Here is a 17,030-nt window from a genome sequence, read left to right as displayed (position 1 = left end):
GCTTATTTCTTCAGTACACGATTAATTAACATTCAAACGACTCGGGTGATATTACGTGGGGAAATGGATATGCTTTCTCCCTCGAACTTCAGACATCAAATTCTGATTTCCAGTTTTTAGTACGCAAACAAAATTCCGGAAACTGAAGAAAAATATCGCATGCATTTTTAGTTATTCTGCGGAGAGAAGTGAGTTACTTCCTGTTTGATTTTCGGAAGATGTATGAAAGGATAGTCTGTTTATTACTTTGCTAGAATTGGCATTGAATTAAAACTGTATAAACCGATAAAAGAGTGCCATTAACGAGCACATTTCCGCCGAGGAATATTTGGAATACCGACAGCGGGAAACTAGTAACGCGTGGAACGTAAGCATGTCTGGGACGACACACGCTGACGTCACGGATGAACGTCATCGGAGACGCAAGAGAAACACCAAATGTATCAGTTCTTGGGTCTCTGTTTTTCCCTTTTTTCATTTATCCGTCTGTTGTGATGCACAGTTCTACAGGCAGTTCCCCCCTACGTAAGAAATTTGCTAACACGAGACTCTTTCCTCATCGGCATACAAAAAGCAGTTTTTTTTTTTATTTACTCCCAAAATACAAACTACTTTTCCCTCTCACAGCATGTTAGACTCAGCAAGCCAAAATCAATACAGTGACAGCTTCTTTCAATCACATTCATATTAATGCACATCATTACAGTGTGTCTCTGCAAATCGAAACAATCGAAAAAATTAAAAAGCTTCAGATGTGTGCGGAGTTCATCTATTACAGATGTGTTCGCGTTCATCTATTGATTGGAGCACGTACTACATTTTTTTCAGTGTGTGATAATTATTGTCAACTCAGAAAAACTCCTTTAGTTTGCTCAGTGAATATCAGGAAGTGTAGCTGATCATTGCTACAGAATATAAAAAATGCAGAGGTGCACAGAGTCCCCTGATAAACGGCTGGGTAAGTTAGTGCAGTTGTCCGACGAAGGCTAAGGCATGTCACATACAATAGGAGCACGCCCAGCAAAGCCCAACCTTCAAACTGAAGACAACTTTACCCTACATTAAAAGGTGTTGCATTCCTTATCATGAGGCTTGGTAACTGGATGAAGCCAGTAAAATATAATATATCCAACAACAAAGGGATTGTTGAAATGCTATGACAGATTACAGCCAGCGAAGATGTCTTCGGCGAGTAATTCTGGCAATAAGACAGCAGCATTAGCAGGAAAAACAATCAGATGTTGTTATTGTGATGGTACCGGAGATGTTTAGGGCTAGTTCTAAATGGCAAATAGTAATAGTAATTTTATTTATTACTATGTGTAGTTTGCAGTTTTAGTTTCGAACCATAATAACGACTGTAATTTTTACATAAATTCAACTGTCAAGAAATTTCTAAGTCAGTAGCAGAATGATGATGAAATTACCTACGTCATTACATCAAAGCTTGCTTCTGTGGAGAAGGGAGTCCTGATATTGCTGCCTCGTTTGCAAACATAGCAACAGACATTTATTACGACCTGTAAGCTAATAATCTAATTATAAAAGCCTTGAATTATCGTTGCGACTACTCTATTTTGTGCAGCTCTACTAAAGTACTAATGGTCTTTTTTTTTTTTTACTTTTTTCACCTTCAAAACACCTGCTATAATTTTTTGCAGTAATCTTGTCACGTCTTCCTCACCCAAAATTTTTCCTTCAAACATTGTCTTTCGGTAGCATATACGCCCGAACAAATGAACAAAATATTTTATTTTCCACCTGTGAAAAGTAATTAAGTGGCTTTCCCCTTTCCGTTTAACTTTTTTTCATATCAATAAATAGTGAAATAATTTCAAAACGTGTTTACGCACAGTGATGAAACTGACTGTCTCACATGGCGGAATACCTCACTCGTCATTTGTCCAGAAACTACATGCCAGTCACCCATAAAATAAATCGATATTTATAAAACACTTAGCACAGTTACGTAAAACACAAATTAACAAAATCAGTACACTGCACGAATGATTAATATTTCTGTTATACACATAGGTCTGTTTACATTCTTGGATTGTAACTAAAAAATGGTCTGCTGATTCACAAATGCCACACATTTCGATGGTTGTAAATAAGCAGTAAAAAAGTCTATGACACATTACAGGAAGTATAAATGTTTATTTTATAAAGCGTAGAAATACGATCGTGTTATGCACTGATCACTTCTTGTTACTGTTTCCATGAAGAACCCAATTTGTTTACAGTTTCCGCTCCCGGTAAGCTATAAAATGACTGAGGTGCAAGGCTTTAATTAAAGTTTAATTTTCCGTTCATAATGAACACGACAGTTTTGTAAACAAAGGAATCGCTAATGCCGTTTCATAATAGCAAGCTGTTTTTTCTTACGGCTCAGTGTTCGATAACAACAAGCGGCTGAGAGAATGAAATGTTATTTCATCAGAAGAGAAAGAATAAGCTGTAACAATAGCCGTTCGGTCATTAAGATAACCAGTTATTCGCAAACGCCTATCCAACTAAAAGTAAACACAAGGGTATGTGTAAAGAGAGAACGCCAGACGCAGTCATTGGGATGCGGTAATAACCGAAACGCTCTAAAACTGTTTGAGCGTCAGCTCGCTGACTTGTCAGCACGCGCCGTGTGAGAGCTACCGCTGTCTGCCGTGTGAGCGAGCGACTGGGCTAGCGGTGTGCTGTGGCGTTGTTAGGTTGGCTGCAGTGCGCGACTGCTGGCCCAGCCTTGTTCGTCCTCACTCGGCTACATCGCTCGCGGAGCAGTGCCTGTATTGACTGGTGGCGAAAACCGAGCAATAACCTCTTCATACACGTCGCAACTCATCTCTGGTGTCGTTATACATGCGTGTGAAGTGTGTGTGTGCAGTGCTTTTATCGAGTAAACGGCTCTTTGCGATGTAAAGACTTACTTGTGCTGGCCGGCGGATGGATACGCGGCCATTTTAGTAGGCGATGCGGCAACCGTGTATATTCCGCCATTCGAAACAATCAAAGTGTTTTTCTCCAGGTGCAACTCCTGGAATTTTGGTGTATACCCTGTGGCGTGTAATATATTAGTGCTATGTGATAGATTCGAATTAATGTCAAAGTTTCGAAGATTGCAGTGAAGTGGTTATTTAGTTCGCAAGTGGTACACAGAATGAGGTAGAGCTATGGAAAACGACGTGAAGCAGCGGAATCAAAGGAATCGTCGTCGTGAACGGGCGCAGCGCATGCAGGCTCAGAGAGAAAATAAAGCTAAAGATGGGGATAGTGCGGAAGACGAATCTCCGGCTAGAGAAAAGCCGCAGAGACCTCCCAATAGAAGGAAAAAATCGAAAGAGCCGCAGTTCGAAGAGGATATCATTGATGGATTTGCCATCCTAGCATTCCGTACATACGAGGAACTCGAGGTAAGCGTCAATATTATTCTTTTCTATATTTTGTTGTCATCCGTCTGACAGGAAGAGTTTAGTGCCTAAATAAATTTTTAGCACCCGATGTCACCGCTCCGTGACGTTAGCGTCGTCAGACGAAATGCAGCTTAATTCACATACTGAACGACATAAATTTGTGATCGTGTTACAAAAATAATCATCTGAAACGGAAATTTCTTTGCTGTTTACGCAAAAGAATTTCCGCGGTATAACACGGGCAGAAACTAAAAGCTTTCGTGTTTTTTTCTCATCGCTCAGAATGACAGTCAGCTGTAGGGAAGACACGCTATGCAACAGTTTCGTTATTAGTTTTGTAACTTTTGCGGCAGTGTAATTACAAATATTTTTAAATGCAGTTTTATTTTAGCAACAAGGATGCGTGGCTTTGTGGCTATCTAGGTTTCAAATAATTTTTTGTTGACCGTAGGTATGAGATTACACAGGTAAAAATAATTTAGGACGAATCGGAAGGAACCTGTTTTTTAACAATCATTGTGTTTATGATAGTTTATTGCTACCTTTCCTTTATACTTCAAAGAATTACTCCTTGTATTATACTGTCTTTGATTACATTACCATGTAGACATTCTGTTTGTAAATACAGAATGACTACTCAAACGTGCTGTTTGTATCTGAATTTTGCAGTATTTTGTTTGGAGTAAATACCGCATATTTTATAGTTTTCTTCGTTAAACATGGAAGCGAATGCATATAAACTCAAACACGGAAATTTATTCGCAATACCTTTTTAACATTAAAAACATAAATCTTTCTGTAGTGTTAAAAATATACATCTTTCTATAGTGTTATAGGCTACTTTGTGTCAGATTTCACTTTTCTTAAATTTTGGGATATCTATTCTACTTCACCGCAAATGATTAGTAATATTTACTCGCTCTTATTAGGGAATCAGAGATTGTTGTAATTCTCTATTCCTTGTGGTGTTTTACTATAAGTTTACAGATAGGATATTCGGTCAATATATTACTGTTAATTCACTGTAAGAAATGTTAGAAAGAGGGTTTGCGCATGCTCCATACGCATGCGATTATTCTTGTGTATAAGCATTTTGCAGATTGTCACTGGAACAGCTGTGGCGCTGTAATACACTCTTAACAAGTTGTATCATTCAGGGAACTAAATATTTTGATAACGATAAAAAATTTTCTGCGTGCGATGATAGAGAGAAGACTAAGTGGAAACACGGATTCCATAGCGAAAACTTTAGAATTTTGAAAAGAGGTACCTCTTTTCATTATAATAGTTTCACTGTATTGAAAAACTGCTAATTACTCTCAGCTTGAATTTTTAGTACGGTTATTTTGAGATGTTTGATAAGTCCGTTGAAATAAGAAAAAGAATTATTGTACTTCGTAGAAAATTGGACGGGTGATACTTCAAATGTTACTTCCAGACAATTTCCAGAATTTATTAGGCAAAATGGTTTTGTATGTGAAAATATTTTTATGCTGTACACATTAAATTTCAGTTTAATTGTAAACGTTTGGCACACATCTATTTTAAATGCTTCGGTTATAGATAATGGGTTAATTTTGGTCTTCGTTTCTTAATCTGCGTTTTACTCACGGTATATTTGAGTTCTTAGTATAATAATATTTCTGTTGGTTATTGAAATTTTGCCATCAGTACATTCATATCACAGATTATTAATTCAGTAATTTTTGTTTGTGGAGCCAAACATGTACTGCTTTCAATATTTCCTAGATCTCTTCTTCCACATACGTGTAGAAGTTAATGTTATTACAAGAGTATTGTGCTAATTTTTTGTGGTGACAGAACATGTACCACACTTTCAGTAATACATAGTTCTTGTCTGAACTATTGTCGGAAGAAAATTACTCTTGGAAATTGGGCATGATTGGAGTGATAAAGACATTATGTACTAACCTGTGAAACATACATTCAGATCTGAGGACAGTGCAAAAAAGAAACCGCAGATTCGTTTAGGCCTAATAAAGTACTGCAGTCGGTTCCTGGAACTCATTCGATGCTTTTGCAATAAGTAACTTAGTTCCACAAGTACGTGTAAGCGATGACTGTTGTGTGAAACGGCAAATGACCTGTGGGGGATCGGCTTTATGAACAATGAAAATGAGATGCAAATCACGCGCATGATTATCGTTTATTTGCATTTTACTGGAGCAGCGGCAAAGAAACCGAATGACAGTGCATATTTAGTTACACCTTGACAATATCTGCATCATGAGTTGCAATTTCTAGGGATCTTCAGAAGTACTGCTGGAAGAAACAGAGCCCCCACACAAATTTTTGGTTCTTGCATTGCTGCATTTGTGCTGTCGGAGTACACCTCCAATTTCATTGGTCCCTAGCAACTAAATGAAATTACTTCAAAGGCTGTCGAATTTTATTTTGTCCTCGGTTGCTTCTAAATTTATCGACAGCCGGAATGTTGTGTTACGTTTCATGTAGGTATTGTAAACAGTATGATATTTTGAGGGGGTGTGCCATTTTGCTACGAAGATAATTATGTGCCGCTGTTTTCACTTTTAAGCTGTTATTTACTAGCGTCGTAAAAATATTTTCCTTGTGTCCGTGGCGCGCGTAGATCAGTAAAATAATCATTTAAGCCAGAAATGAGACATAAGTATTACTTAATTGCCTAACCATGTTCTGGAATAAGGACTGTTATCACCTTAATAAATTCAGTACTATGCGCCAGCCAGTGTTTTCGGTTTATCTGATTATGGTAATGGTTCTGGCGACGTGGCGTCAGGCTTCATTAATAGGTATGTCATGTAAAATTTTTAGTGGTGGAACATGTCATTTTTGGGACAGTAATTCTCTCGTTATCCTTTTACTTCGTGTAAACCCGCTTCATCGTTGTACACATCATGGAGACGAAAACGGTAATTACATTTTATTCAAGCCGTTGTAAGAACAGCAGTAATCATTGCAATAAAAAATGAACTGAACGAGCTGTTCATTTGTTACACACTTATGGGAACGGTGTAAGTGATTCAAGATATTGTAGTTCCACGCTCCTTGCCCGTAATTCCTCCTTTCTTCATTTCAGCAAAATTGTTTTTATTATGAATAATCGTTACTGGAATGCAATTCACATTTTTCTTGAGTAATGAGGCAGTTAATCATCGTGACAAGGTAGTGCAATATTCTGTGTGATCTTCTGTCAGCTCTGTTAGTTGTAATGTGAGCCAAACACTGCAGATCGAAAATATTGCTCGCTTGTGTTACGCAATGCAGTGTCATGGCAAAATTTAGTACCTTATTTCAAAAGGTGACACTGCCACATCCGTATTTATAGAGTATTATGCTAATTCTTACCGTATGATGGTTACTGAGGTCTTGGTTGACTCCTTTATATTTTTATACGTTTGTTCTATGGAATCAGGTGGACTCATAAAGCCCACAGGTCTTCATAGCGTAACAACCTTTTTAGATGAACCCGCTATGGAGGCACTATTACCATATGGTATATAACAGGTTCGAGTGGAAAGGATAAAAAATTGCGAGAAATTTCTGCAAAAATAAAAGAAGAGATGATAAAGCAGGGACTTTTTCAGGCAGTGCTTGTAAGTATGGTGTTACTGCTTGCATCATTCAGTTCAGCTGGAAGTTGCTTTGAATGGATCCTGTGGCCAGTTATTCGTGTTAATAAAGAGTATTGAAGTAGAACATACAGGGATTTCGTAGACTCCTGTGCTGGTAAAGCAGTGGTTCTATTCCTTTGTCATCCACATCTTCTTGCTCCACAAGAATGAGATGACTGCCTTTGCCAGCAATGTGGCTGAAGTTTCCGTTAATACATACATGATCCTTCCACGAATCAACGGCTGATAATTGATTTCATCAGAAACCTGATCGATTCTCTGTGGAAATAGTGCCACGAGAAGAATATAAGTTGCCAGTTACGCCTCCTCTGATAAAGGGGCAGCGTAAGAGGAGTGTAATCTGTAAAGTAGTTGCGAGAGTGTATTGAGTTGTTCGTCTGTGCTGTTCGTGGAACTGCGAGAGCTGTCTTAATGACCTTAGGGTGAGTACAGAGGTTTTGTTTCTGCAAACACTTCAGTACGCCGAGAGGCGTTTCTCTCGAGCGCTTGCGCGAACGCGAGAATGTGTTTGGATACGAACGCGAGCGTGGAAAGAATCCTCCAGCGGGCGTTTTGGAGTTGAGCCACGGGCGTCCGGGAAGTCAACAACCGCGGTGATTCATTTATGTGGCCGCTAGCTGCGCTGAATCCTCGGTTTAAATCTGGACGTGTAAGCGGGCGAGCGATACCATCTGGTGGGCCGAGTTGGCCGGCCGTTCCTCTGGGGAAGGGGGGGAGAGAATAAGGAAGGGTTGCAGGGGAGGCTGTGAATGGTCCTCGAGGGATGACGAGTCAGCTGACAGCCTCACTTCCTGCTCTTCCGCGGGGAGCCCGGCCGCTGTGTCTGAACTGGAGACCGGCTGTTCCTTTCTGACGACCTCAACAAGTCGTACTTAGTCTTCTGCCAAGAAGTACTTCAGTTGTTATAGACCAAGTTGCAGTCTGGCATCCGTGTTCCCCGTTTTTAATTTCCTATTTCTGTATCATTTAGTTGTTGGGAGAGGGAGAATAGTTTAAATAATCTCTTTCTAAAAAAATACAGTAGTTCCTGTATCGTACGAAAAAAATTGTTAATACGATTCAAAACAAAGATATTAGACAAAAATTCAGATGCAAGTCAGTAAATTTGAGATTCAAAAGCTCAGTGAGCCTATAGTTCCCAAAGACACAGCATTTAAAACAATCGCTAAAAATTGCCGACAGAAATTGCTCATAAATCAAAACAAAATCAGAAAAATCAGCTCATTCAAATAATTAGGTGAGTGGTTAAGCATAAACAACAATGAGGACAGTTCAGTGATAAAAGCAAAAGCAAATAATATAAACATTGCATTCCAGAACACCAGAAATATTATATACAAGACGGCGGCTTTATCGTGGGACGACTAGATTAAACATTATAGTACAGTAGTGATACCTGAAATACTGTGTGGAGCCGAAACATTAAAACTACGCGGAAAGGTGGCATAAACAGAAACATGAAAATAGAAAGAAGACTGCTCAGAGGCATACTTGGCTCAACGACAACAGAAACAATACAGCATGCCACAACCTAACAAAGAAATGTGTGAACCTGAGGAGAATGTAGCATACACAGTGCGTAAAAGAAGAACGTCGTTATTCAAGAAAAAAAAATCTGTGTTTTTCAGGCAAGAATAAGAAAGAAAAAAGGAAAAACTCCGGAAACAAATATCAGAACATATGGAAGGTATGTGAGCGAAGAGGAGAAATAAGAACTGAATTATTGCTTTTAGGTGTTCTGTAAAAGGGCTAGTCTAATAAGTAAGCCTAAATAAAAGTTGCCAGGAAAAAAGTTAATCCCACTGTGAACATTAAATCTTCTTTTCCACTAAATGTTGGGTCAAATCTTCAACTATGACAGTCAGGAAATTTTATGATACTTGCCGACTTATTTCGAGAAACTATATCATTATGTAAGCTGTATGTTAATCTAAAATTTTAATTTCGTGAGATACTTGCCCCCAGAAAAGTTTTAAATGCGTTGCAAATATTTTTTACCGATGGTCTACTTAAACTTGTTTTTAAATGCTAAGAATCCACTAGACATGTAAGAGGTCATCGAAGTGTGCAAATATCAGTTTACGTACAGGATGATTAAAATCTTATCGGGCCCGATGCCAATTAAAAAGGCGGCCTGATTCAATGGATGGATACGAAACCGTTATTACGTAATTAAGAAATAAAATAAAAGGACGCATTAGAAAATGTTGTTAACCCAATAGCTGCTCCCTAGATTCTTTGTAAAAGCAGACAGCTTGTTTACAAACTAGAAGGAAGACGGCCCTATGAAGTCACCTATGTAGCGGTATTTGAAAAGTGCAGTATTGTATGGCTTAAATTACTGATAAGCATCTAATATCGAACAGATTCCAGCTAGAAATTAGGTCAGTGCCTTTTTTCATTAGATCAGTGCCTTTTTTCAGCGTAGCATGCATTCTTGGACGAGTTGCTTTTACTCAAACATAGTTTTGCAAAATATCTGCACGCTGATAACGACATGTAAGCACTCGAGTGCGCTGTGTTTAGACATTATACAGTTAAGTGCTCATAAATTACGCAGTATCTGTGAGCATTTTACGTTGTATCGCCATCAGTCTTAATACACGTATTTTCATGTATTTCCTCTTTGTTTACATCCGTATAGGCCTGTTTGAAAGGACATGTGAATGTGTGTACGCTTACAGGTTCAGTGTTACATATTGTTAAGTATGTGCCAAGGTAATAATAGAATGATTTGCACTATTTAATTTAAAGAAATAGAGGTAAACTTCTACAAAATCAGAAACTGACAAAACATGGGTTAAGCCTTACGCGTGTAGGCTACTGTCGCCGTGGAAGAAAATTGTGTGCTTTTTGGAAATCAGCTTTGTAAATGCGAATTGTGTTTCACAAAGACTGCAGCCTGTACATATTGCTCGTCTCCCCAATATCAAGCGATAATTCTCACTCGCCCGTCCACTGTCAGTGTAAGAGAATGCAATAAAAAACTTATTTTTTGAAACATTCCAGACATCAGTAATGATAGGGAGACGTTGTGTAATTTTAGTGGCCTGTAACTTGGGCATTAGCTTGCAAGGAAAACTCTTGACGGGGGAAATATTTTTGAAATGCTGTATGTTTGAAAGCGTGATACAATTTGTGTATTCTTCCAAGAGAGAATTAAGTTAATAGATAAATAGCATGCTTTACATTGTACTGAAAATCAAATGCTACTAATATCTGCTGCTTCTGTAAGACAGAATCTGTGGATTCTACTGTCACGGGTTTCAGTCTTTAAATTATTCCATAATGCATCCTTTTCCTAGCCACCGGCTACTGTGTATATGTTATAGGTTTCATGACAAGAGTACAGAAGTAGCTCTTGGTATTTGGAAACTTGGCAAAGAACACAAATACAGCCACTAAGACTGCTGGCGGAGAAGCAAAAGGATTTTACAACTGTCAGCCGAAGTTATCTCGGCAGCGTGCGCGGAAGTGAGTCATAACTGTTTTTACTCGCAAATCACGGCGGAATGAAGTGTTATTGGAGCCGTAATATTTCTTGTGACACCGCCGTTCATTTGTTTGACCATCTTGATTATCACCGAGTCAAGAAAAAGGAAGCGTAGATAAATATCGCGCATATTTCATTGTTCTGTGCGACATGCCGTGGAGCCTTGGGTACTCGCAGTCTCACAAAATCAGTAGTTTCGATTTCATTTTCGTTCGGCGCTCGTTTATTTAATTCCAGTGGCGTGCTGATCAATAGCCAGAGCGAGAGAGTGGTTAAGTGAGGAGAGCCTTCACAGAATTCCACTGAGCGTGAAAGCGTGTCTGATCGCTGGACGTGTTAGTGAAAAAACTGAGGCGGCGCTCAATGAGTAGTCGCAGTAAGCTTGCATTCTATGCCTTTGTGCGCTTTGTAATCCCCGTAGCAGCCCGGCCGTTAGAGGTGTATTCCCGTCGCGTTTTTAGGCCTAAACTGCAGCTTGCGCCGGTTGGCGGCTTAAAAACTAAATTATTCAGTGACTGGGACTGTGTTGGTTGGAAAATTACGGTGCTCCCCATTGAATTTTTTTTTCTGTGCTCATTAATGAAATTTATTAGGAGACAAAATATTCTGTATAAGTGTTTGAGAACAAATAATTTGTTTACCTAAAACTTAACTGGTGCAAACATAATTACCAATGATATGATATATATTGTCAATTAAGCATTTGAAGCTGTGTGTAATATACATCTGTATGGTCAAAAAGTTCTTTCCGCTTTATGGGTATTCTCCAGCACCTCTTAAATAATATTGGCAGTATGCTTCTGATGCCAAAATAAACAAAATTCCAATATAAGCAAGAAAGCATTGACGCCATACATACCAGTTAAACTTGTGTAAAGCATTTGTTAATTTTCTTCGTTTTTCCACAGCAGGTATTTTTATGATCTGATGTCAACCCTGTGGCCGTAACATTGTACGTCAGTGCCACATAAGACTATACTAAAAACATACTTTTCCTAAATCAGATCTTACTTTTTTTTTTTTTTTTTTTTACTCATGCAGCAATTTTCTTTAATCAGGTTACTGGTAAATTATGTAAATGGCTTCGGTGTAATACTTCGCCTTTAATGAGTTACACGTGCATAATCTCTCTTACATACAAATTAAAGTACGGGTGGAATCTGATTTCCTCATTCTATCCCTAACAATAACTTTACCTTAAATGTTCATTAATACAGATCGTAGACATAATGATGAATTAAATTTTATGTTACCACCACTACTACTACTATTCTAGATGATTTTCTTTCTTTATTTATTTAAATATTTCGTTACTGAATGAACTTTATCTCAATTATTTGGGGCCTATTATTTTTCAGAATGTAACACCAGATCTAAAATGTTGACACAGCTTTATTACATACAGAAAATGCTGACTGGAAGTTTTTTTTGTACTGTGTTGAATACTAGAATTGACTCGACATTTAGTTGTATGCTCTCCTGACAGAAATATTTTCAGTCGTCAATTTCAGTAGGGTTTTGAACTTTCTGGTTCGTAAATAGTAATCACTTACGGCGACGGGAGCATGTTCCCAATTTTTTTTTGAATAAATCCGCGAAGTATGGTTGTTGCAGTATATATAGTTAAAACTGCTGGTAAAACCATAATAAAATCTTGCTGAAGGCTTAGAAACTCAGTTCTGTAACACGGTCACATTCAAATGTTTTGTGAAGCATCTGGTCTTAATGTTTTGGTGGGTGCATACGTTTTTATTTACTGTGAACGACTTCTATCTACGTTATATAATGTACTTAAGCAGTACACATCTTTAGCCTAAGGATTGGAAAGCAGTGAAATTCGCCATGTTTGAGTTAGATGTGTGAGGGTCTGATTCACGATACTTACTTATCGGCTTTTGTCATTGTTGTTATGTCATATCCTTCTTGTGGAAAAAAGTTGATTTTGGGAGTCTTTCATTTATATATTTGGGGCCACAGTTTACATGCGCAGTTACTAAAATTCATACACTATATTCCGAATCTAAACTCGTATTGTTCCGTCATTCGAAATATAAAACTTGGGAAACAAAGTATGGCTCTAAATACGGCCAGTTCGGAACAACCAGCTGATGCGCACATGGGAAAATATTCTCTGTAGTCAGGAGTCTGAGCTTCGTTGAAACGTATTCAAGCTGCAGTTTGCATGTATGTTTTAGGTGGAACAAGGCGCACAAGGGATGTCTCAGTCCTGTGATTGTCAGCGTATCCCATGAGCTAGAAACGGGGGTTGCGTCAGCGTGATAGAATGAGCTAGTCACCTGCCGGCGAAGGCTCCCCATTTGGAACGACAGGTTTCCTTATTTTATGAAAACCTGGCGCGGTGCTGGGTTGCCTTGTACACATTTGTTCAGTGTAAGAGTGTATACTGTACATCATAGCAGGGGTCACGTTGGCCTCGTATGCTGCTAACGCCTTAGCTGCTACGGGCATTCTATGAAGAGGTGGCCAACAGTCGTAGGTTCGAATTCTCTCACCAAAGGCTTTTCACCGAAAATTATCTATGCCCTGGTAGCCATCATACGCGGCATGTGACGAATGGTGCACAGTAAAACAGACTATATAATATCAGAAAACAAACTTCACCCTTACGTTGCTTCTGCTGGATGTTGTTGCTAGAATCTTTTCCACCGTAATATTTATTGTTTTTACCACCCATTTTGGCACTTGCCAGTCTTGAGACAGCAAAGGTAAGATTTTCTCTAGTTTACAAAAGAAGTAAAAACTATGATTCCACTGCAGTTTATATTTACCGCCAGTAAACCTGTTGTCATACTTTTACTTCTTTGCTAGCGGTGTCCTACCGCTAATCATTCAATAAATTGCATCAAGTCTACTGCTGAAACAGCTGAATGAAAAAAAATATTCACTATCAGTTTTTATCAGACATCAGGTACCCTCTCCAACAACCGAGAAGCATAAAAATATTAATTTCAGCCTTAAAATGTTATGGAATCTGCCAATCCAAGTCATTTTTTTTAATTTTATTTTAATGTCGTCCTAGAACAGCGAAGGACTAGATCGAAGATATATATTATTAAAATTAGAGAGAAATTTCGCCTTATGCAAGATACTGTTTGTTTTGGCTCTAACTAAACATATTTCAGAACCTTGCACGCGGTCATCAGTGGGTTTTCGTTAATTATTCTGTCTCACGTGGCCGTAATAGTCATTTTGTTCTGGCACTTTATATTCCACAGCTTCCCATGCTTCCGATTCTTCTAGGTTTCCTAAAACAATTAGTTCCAGGGCTATAGCAGTTTTTATTGCTTTCCCGTTGTTCTACACAATACGTCTGATGGTGTGTGATGCGAATCAGTGGAAATGAAAATTTGAAGATTGTTCAATACGTAGCTTGCCAACTGTGACATACCGTAAATAAATAAATAAAGTCTTGGCCGGCCATAAGCGTTCCATGGGCTTTTTCGTGTTTCTTAAGTTTGTCAGTCACTTCCATTGTGAAGATAAGTTCGTCGTAGTTGCTAGTTTATCACCACCCTGTCTTTTACGGTTATTACATTCTTAAATTAAGCAATGACTGCCCATGGCACATTTAGAACACTGACATTATTGTGTATGCAGGCAGCTACAAGGTTATCTGGTGTAAACTGCCGTATTAAAGTTACTAGAGCGAAACGCCAATTGGAGCAAAAACAAAACAAACAAAAAAATACCACAGGATACAGATTTAGTACTTGAAAGCTGTTGTGTACATGAGTCGAGCTCGGCTTTCATTAGCTAACACGAAACAATGAGACTACTAATCGCGTAAAAGTGGTTCTTTTTTTTTCAGTGCGAATTCAGCCATCTGAAGGGTATCTACGTTGATACCATTGTAAACGAGACCGTGAGCATGATAAGATAGATAACAAAGTACATTTCGTGATGTTTAGAAATTCCTGTCTCTGGTTTAAGGACAAGAGGACTGAGAAATAGTGCTACTGGTGAATTACGAAGGCTGCCATTGTTTTCTGGCAGTAGTGTCATTGCGATTAAATGGAAGAGATGTTGACATTCTATATCGGCGCAGTGACGGGGAGTGGCGCAGTACTAATGAGAGATTGAAAAAGAGGATGTCATCGAATATAAAGAGCTGATTAATTATGGACGCCTCAGATTACAGCTCAGGGTATGGAATTTGAAACCTCTGCGGGGCAAGGGGGTAAAAAAAAAAAAAAAAGACAACGAAGTGGTTGGGACTGGATAACAGGGGCGCAGGGGCGCATCCGATGGAGGGAAGGCAAACAGAGAAAAAAATTATACGCCTCCTTGTGTGGTTGCAGACTGCCCTACGTTTATTCATTGGACAGGAACTACGTAAGGTGCACTTAATTTTTTGAACTCATTCACAGTACTCCGCTGACGATTTCGAAACTTCTATCATTCGCAGAAAAAAATACTCTGGAAAATTGAAGTATTCGCTGTAGATTGTTCTCATATTAGTATCTGTTTTAACGACGAATAGTCAGTATGGGGCAGTATACTTTCAATGGAAAACATATATAAGCATCATATACATTGGAACAGTTTACACTATGATGCGGTGGCACACAAAGATGCTTTCCTGGGACAAAAACGTGAATTAATTACAGGGTAGGGGATAATTCGGGCTTTGTCATCAGTTGCAATTTACAGTCTTGAAGTTTTATTGTCTCGTGAAACATACTTGAAATATTTTTCGGTCGGTATCACGAAATTTCGTTTATTTCCTGTGACACTGACACACTTTTATCTTGCAAAATAAGCATTTTATAAACACATCAATCCTACAATTTGCCTCGGTTATTTAGCAAAATGGTTATTTGCAAAAGAAATATTCCAAATCGTGGTCTGTTTCTGTTTCTACTGAAAGTGTCTGACCGAGTGAGTTGGTGCAGTGCTTAGCACACTGGACTCGCATTTCGGAGGAAGACGGCCTAAACCCGCGCCCGACCATCCTGATTTAGGTTTTCTGTGAGTTCCCTAAATCGCATCAGGCAAATGCTGGGATGGTTCACTTACAAAGGACACGTCCGATTTCCTTCCCTAATCCGATGGGATCGATGACCTCGCTGTTTGGTCCCCTCCGCCAAATCAGCCAATCAACAGGCGGAGATCAGCAGCTATCTATACCCAGTGTAGAAGCTGTCGCGTCAATTAAATTAAGCTTCACGGCTTTCCGTTCTACGGGAACACTTAGGCTAGGATCCAGTACATAGTTACAATAATCGTTTTGGAAAAAAAAAACACAACAGATATGCTCATGGGCGCTACGAACAAAGCAGACCTACATTTATTTGCTTGTTTTTTGATAATTTTCTTACGTATGTTGCTTGCACAGTTTCTAGTTCTGAAACAAGACTTTTTGCTTGTCAGATTGTAGTCGTAACAGAATTGGCACTTGAGGTGGTTATAAAAGAACGGAACTGATAACATATCATCTACAAAAAAGGGAATTATTTTGCAAATGGCCTCACAATGGATAGAAAGCTTTCCTAAACTTTCCTCTAGTCGGAATTTCTGCCACTCAAGAGAAATTTGACTGTATTAATTTGCTATAGTGGCTCTGTGACCCACCAGTTAAATTTAGGATTGCAAAAAATGGTTCAAATGGCTCTGAGCACTAAGGGACTTAACTGCTGAGGTCATCAGTCCCCTAGAACTTAGAACTACTTAAACCTAACTAAGGACATCACACACATCCATGCCCGAGGCAGGATTCGAACCTGCGACCGTAGCGGTCGCGCGGTTCCAGACTGTGGCGCCTAGAACCGCTCGGCTACCCCGGCCGGCTAGGATTGCAAATTCAAAAGTTTTACGGTTGTGTCCCAAGTTGGTTCTAAGATTTTTTCCCTGTCATATTTCTCGTTTTTGATAGCCTGCAATGATTTTTATATGCGACTGATGCCATGTTGCTTCATGATTGGGGTATTACTTTAAACCGTATGCCCCTTACACCTGGATGGGTAAACTATTTGCAAAGTCGGATGAAAACAGGGGCACTACGTACGGTAATGCATTGTTATGTTCAGACCCAACGTACGGATCAGGACAGTTAACTTTATTAATTCGTTTCTGATGACATATATATCTTTCAGAGCAGTACCTCGTATACCACCACTGCAGCTCGCAAACCGCGAGGCTTGCAATTTTTATCGGCTCCAGACTGGATTCTCAAACGGAATGCCACCTGTAGAACTGGTTCCGCAGACTCTGCTCGCCAGCCCACGCGAACGCGTGTTGCGAGAATATTGATACCTCCCGACGGGGCCACGCGGGTCATATTACGCACAGAGCCGTTGAAACAGTGGCGCGTGCTCGCCCGCAACTGCCAGCGGCGTCCGTTCGCCTTAGTCATTTCGCCGCGTAATGAAGTTTGAACAACGTGGCGGCAGACACGGACGCGTAGCGAGTCTCGACGACAGACGCGGTTAGCGAGCCGGGGGAGCTCTTGCCGCAGCAGTGACCGGCCGTTCGTGCGCA

At 39.3% G+C, this 17,030-nt stretch overlaps 1 protein-coding gene across 4 annotated transcripts in view; it reads left to right on the top strand.

Annotated features, from left to right (window-relative positions):
* Positions 1 to 2,738: 2,738 nt before the first annotated feature.
* Positions 2,739 to 17,030, top strand: part of LOC126419085 (fibrosin-1-like protein) — a 731,992-nt gene continuing 717,700 nt past the window's right edge. For all 4 annotated transcript variants that reach the window (XM_050086186.1, XM_050086201.1, XM_050086194.1 and 1 more), the window contains exon 1: positions 2,739 to 3,404. In XM_050086186.1, coding sequence (XP_049942143.1) covers positions 3,165 to 3,404 — 240 coding nt within the window. In that variant the 5' untranslated portion in view covers positions 2,739 to 3,164. The remainder of the gene's footprint in view (positions 3,405 to 17,030) is intronic.

Source organism: Schistocerca serialis, chromosome 1, assembly GCF_023864345.2.
Source record: "Schistocerca serialis cubense isolate TAMUIC-IGC-003099 chromosome 1, iqSchSeri2.2, whole genome shotgun sequence".
Classification (NCBI taxonomy): domain Eukaryota; kingdom Metazoa; phylum Arthropoda; class Insecta; order Orthoptera; family Acrididae; genus Schistocerca; species Schistocerca serialis.
The sequence above is the reverse complement of the archived record's forward strand: the minus strand, read 5'-3'. Positions and strand labels throughout refer to the sequence as shown.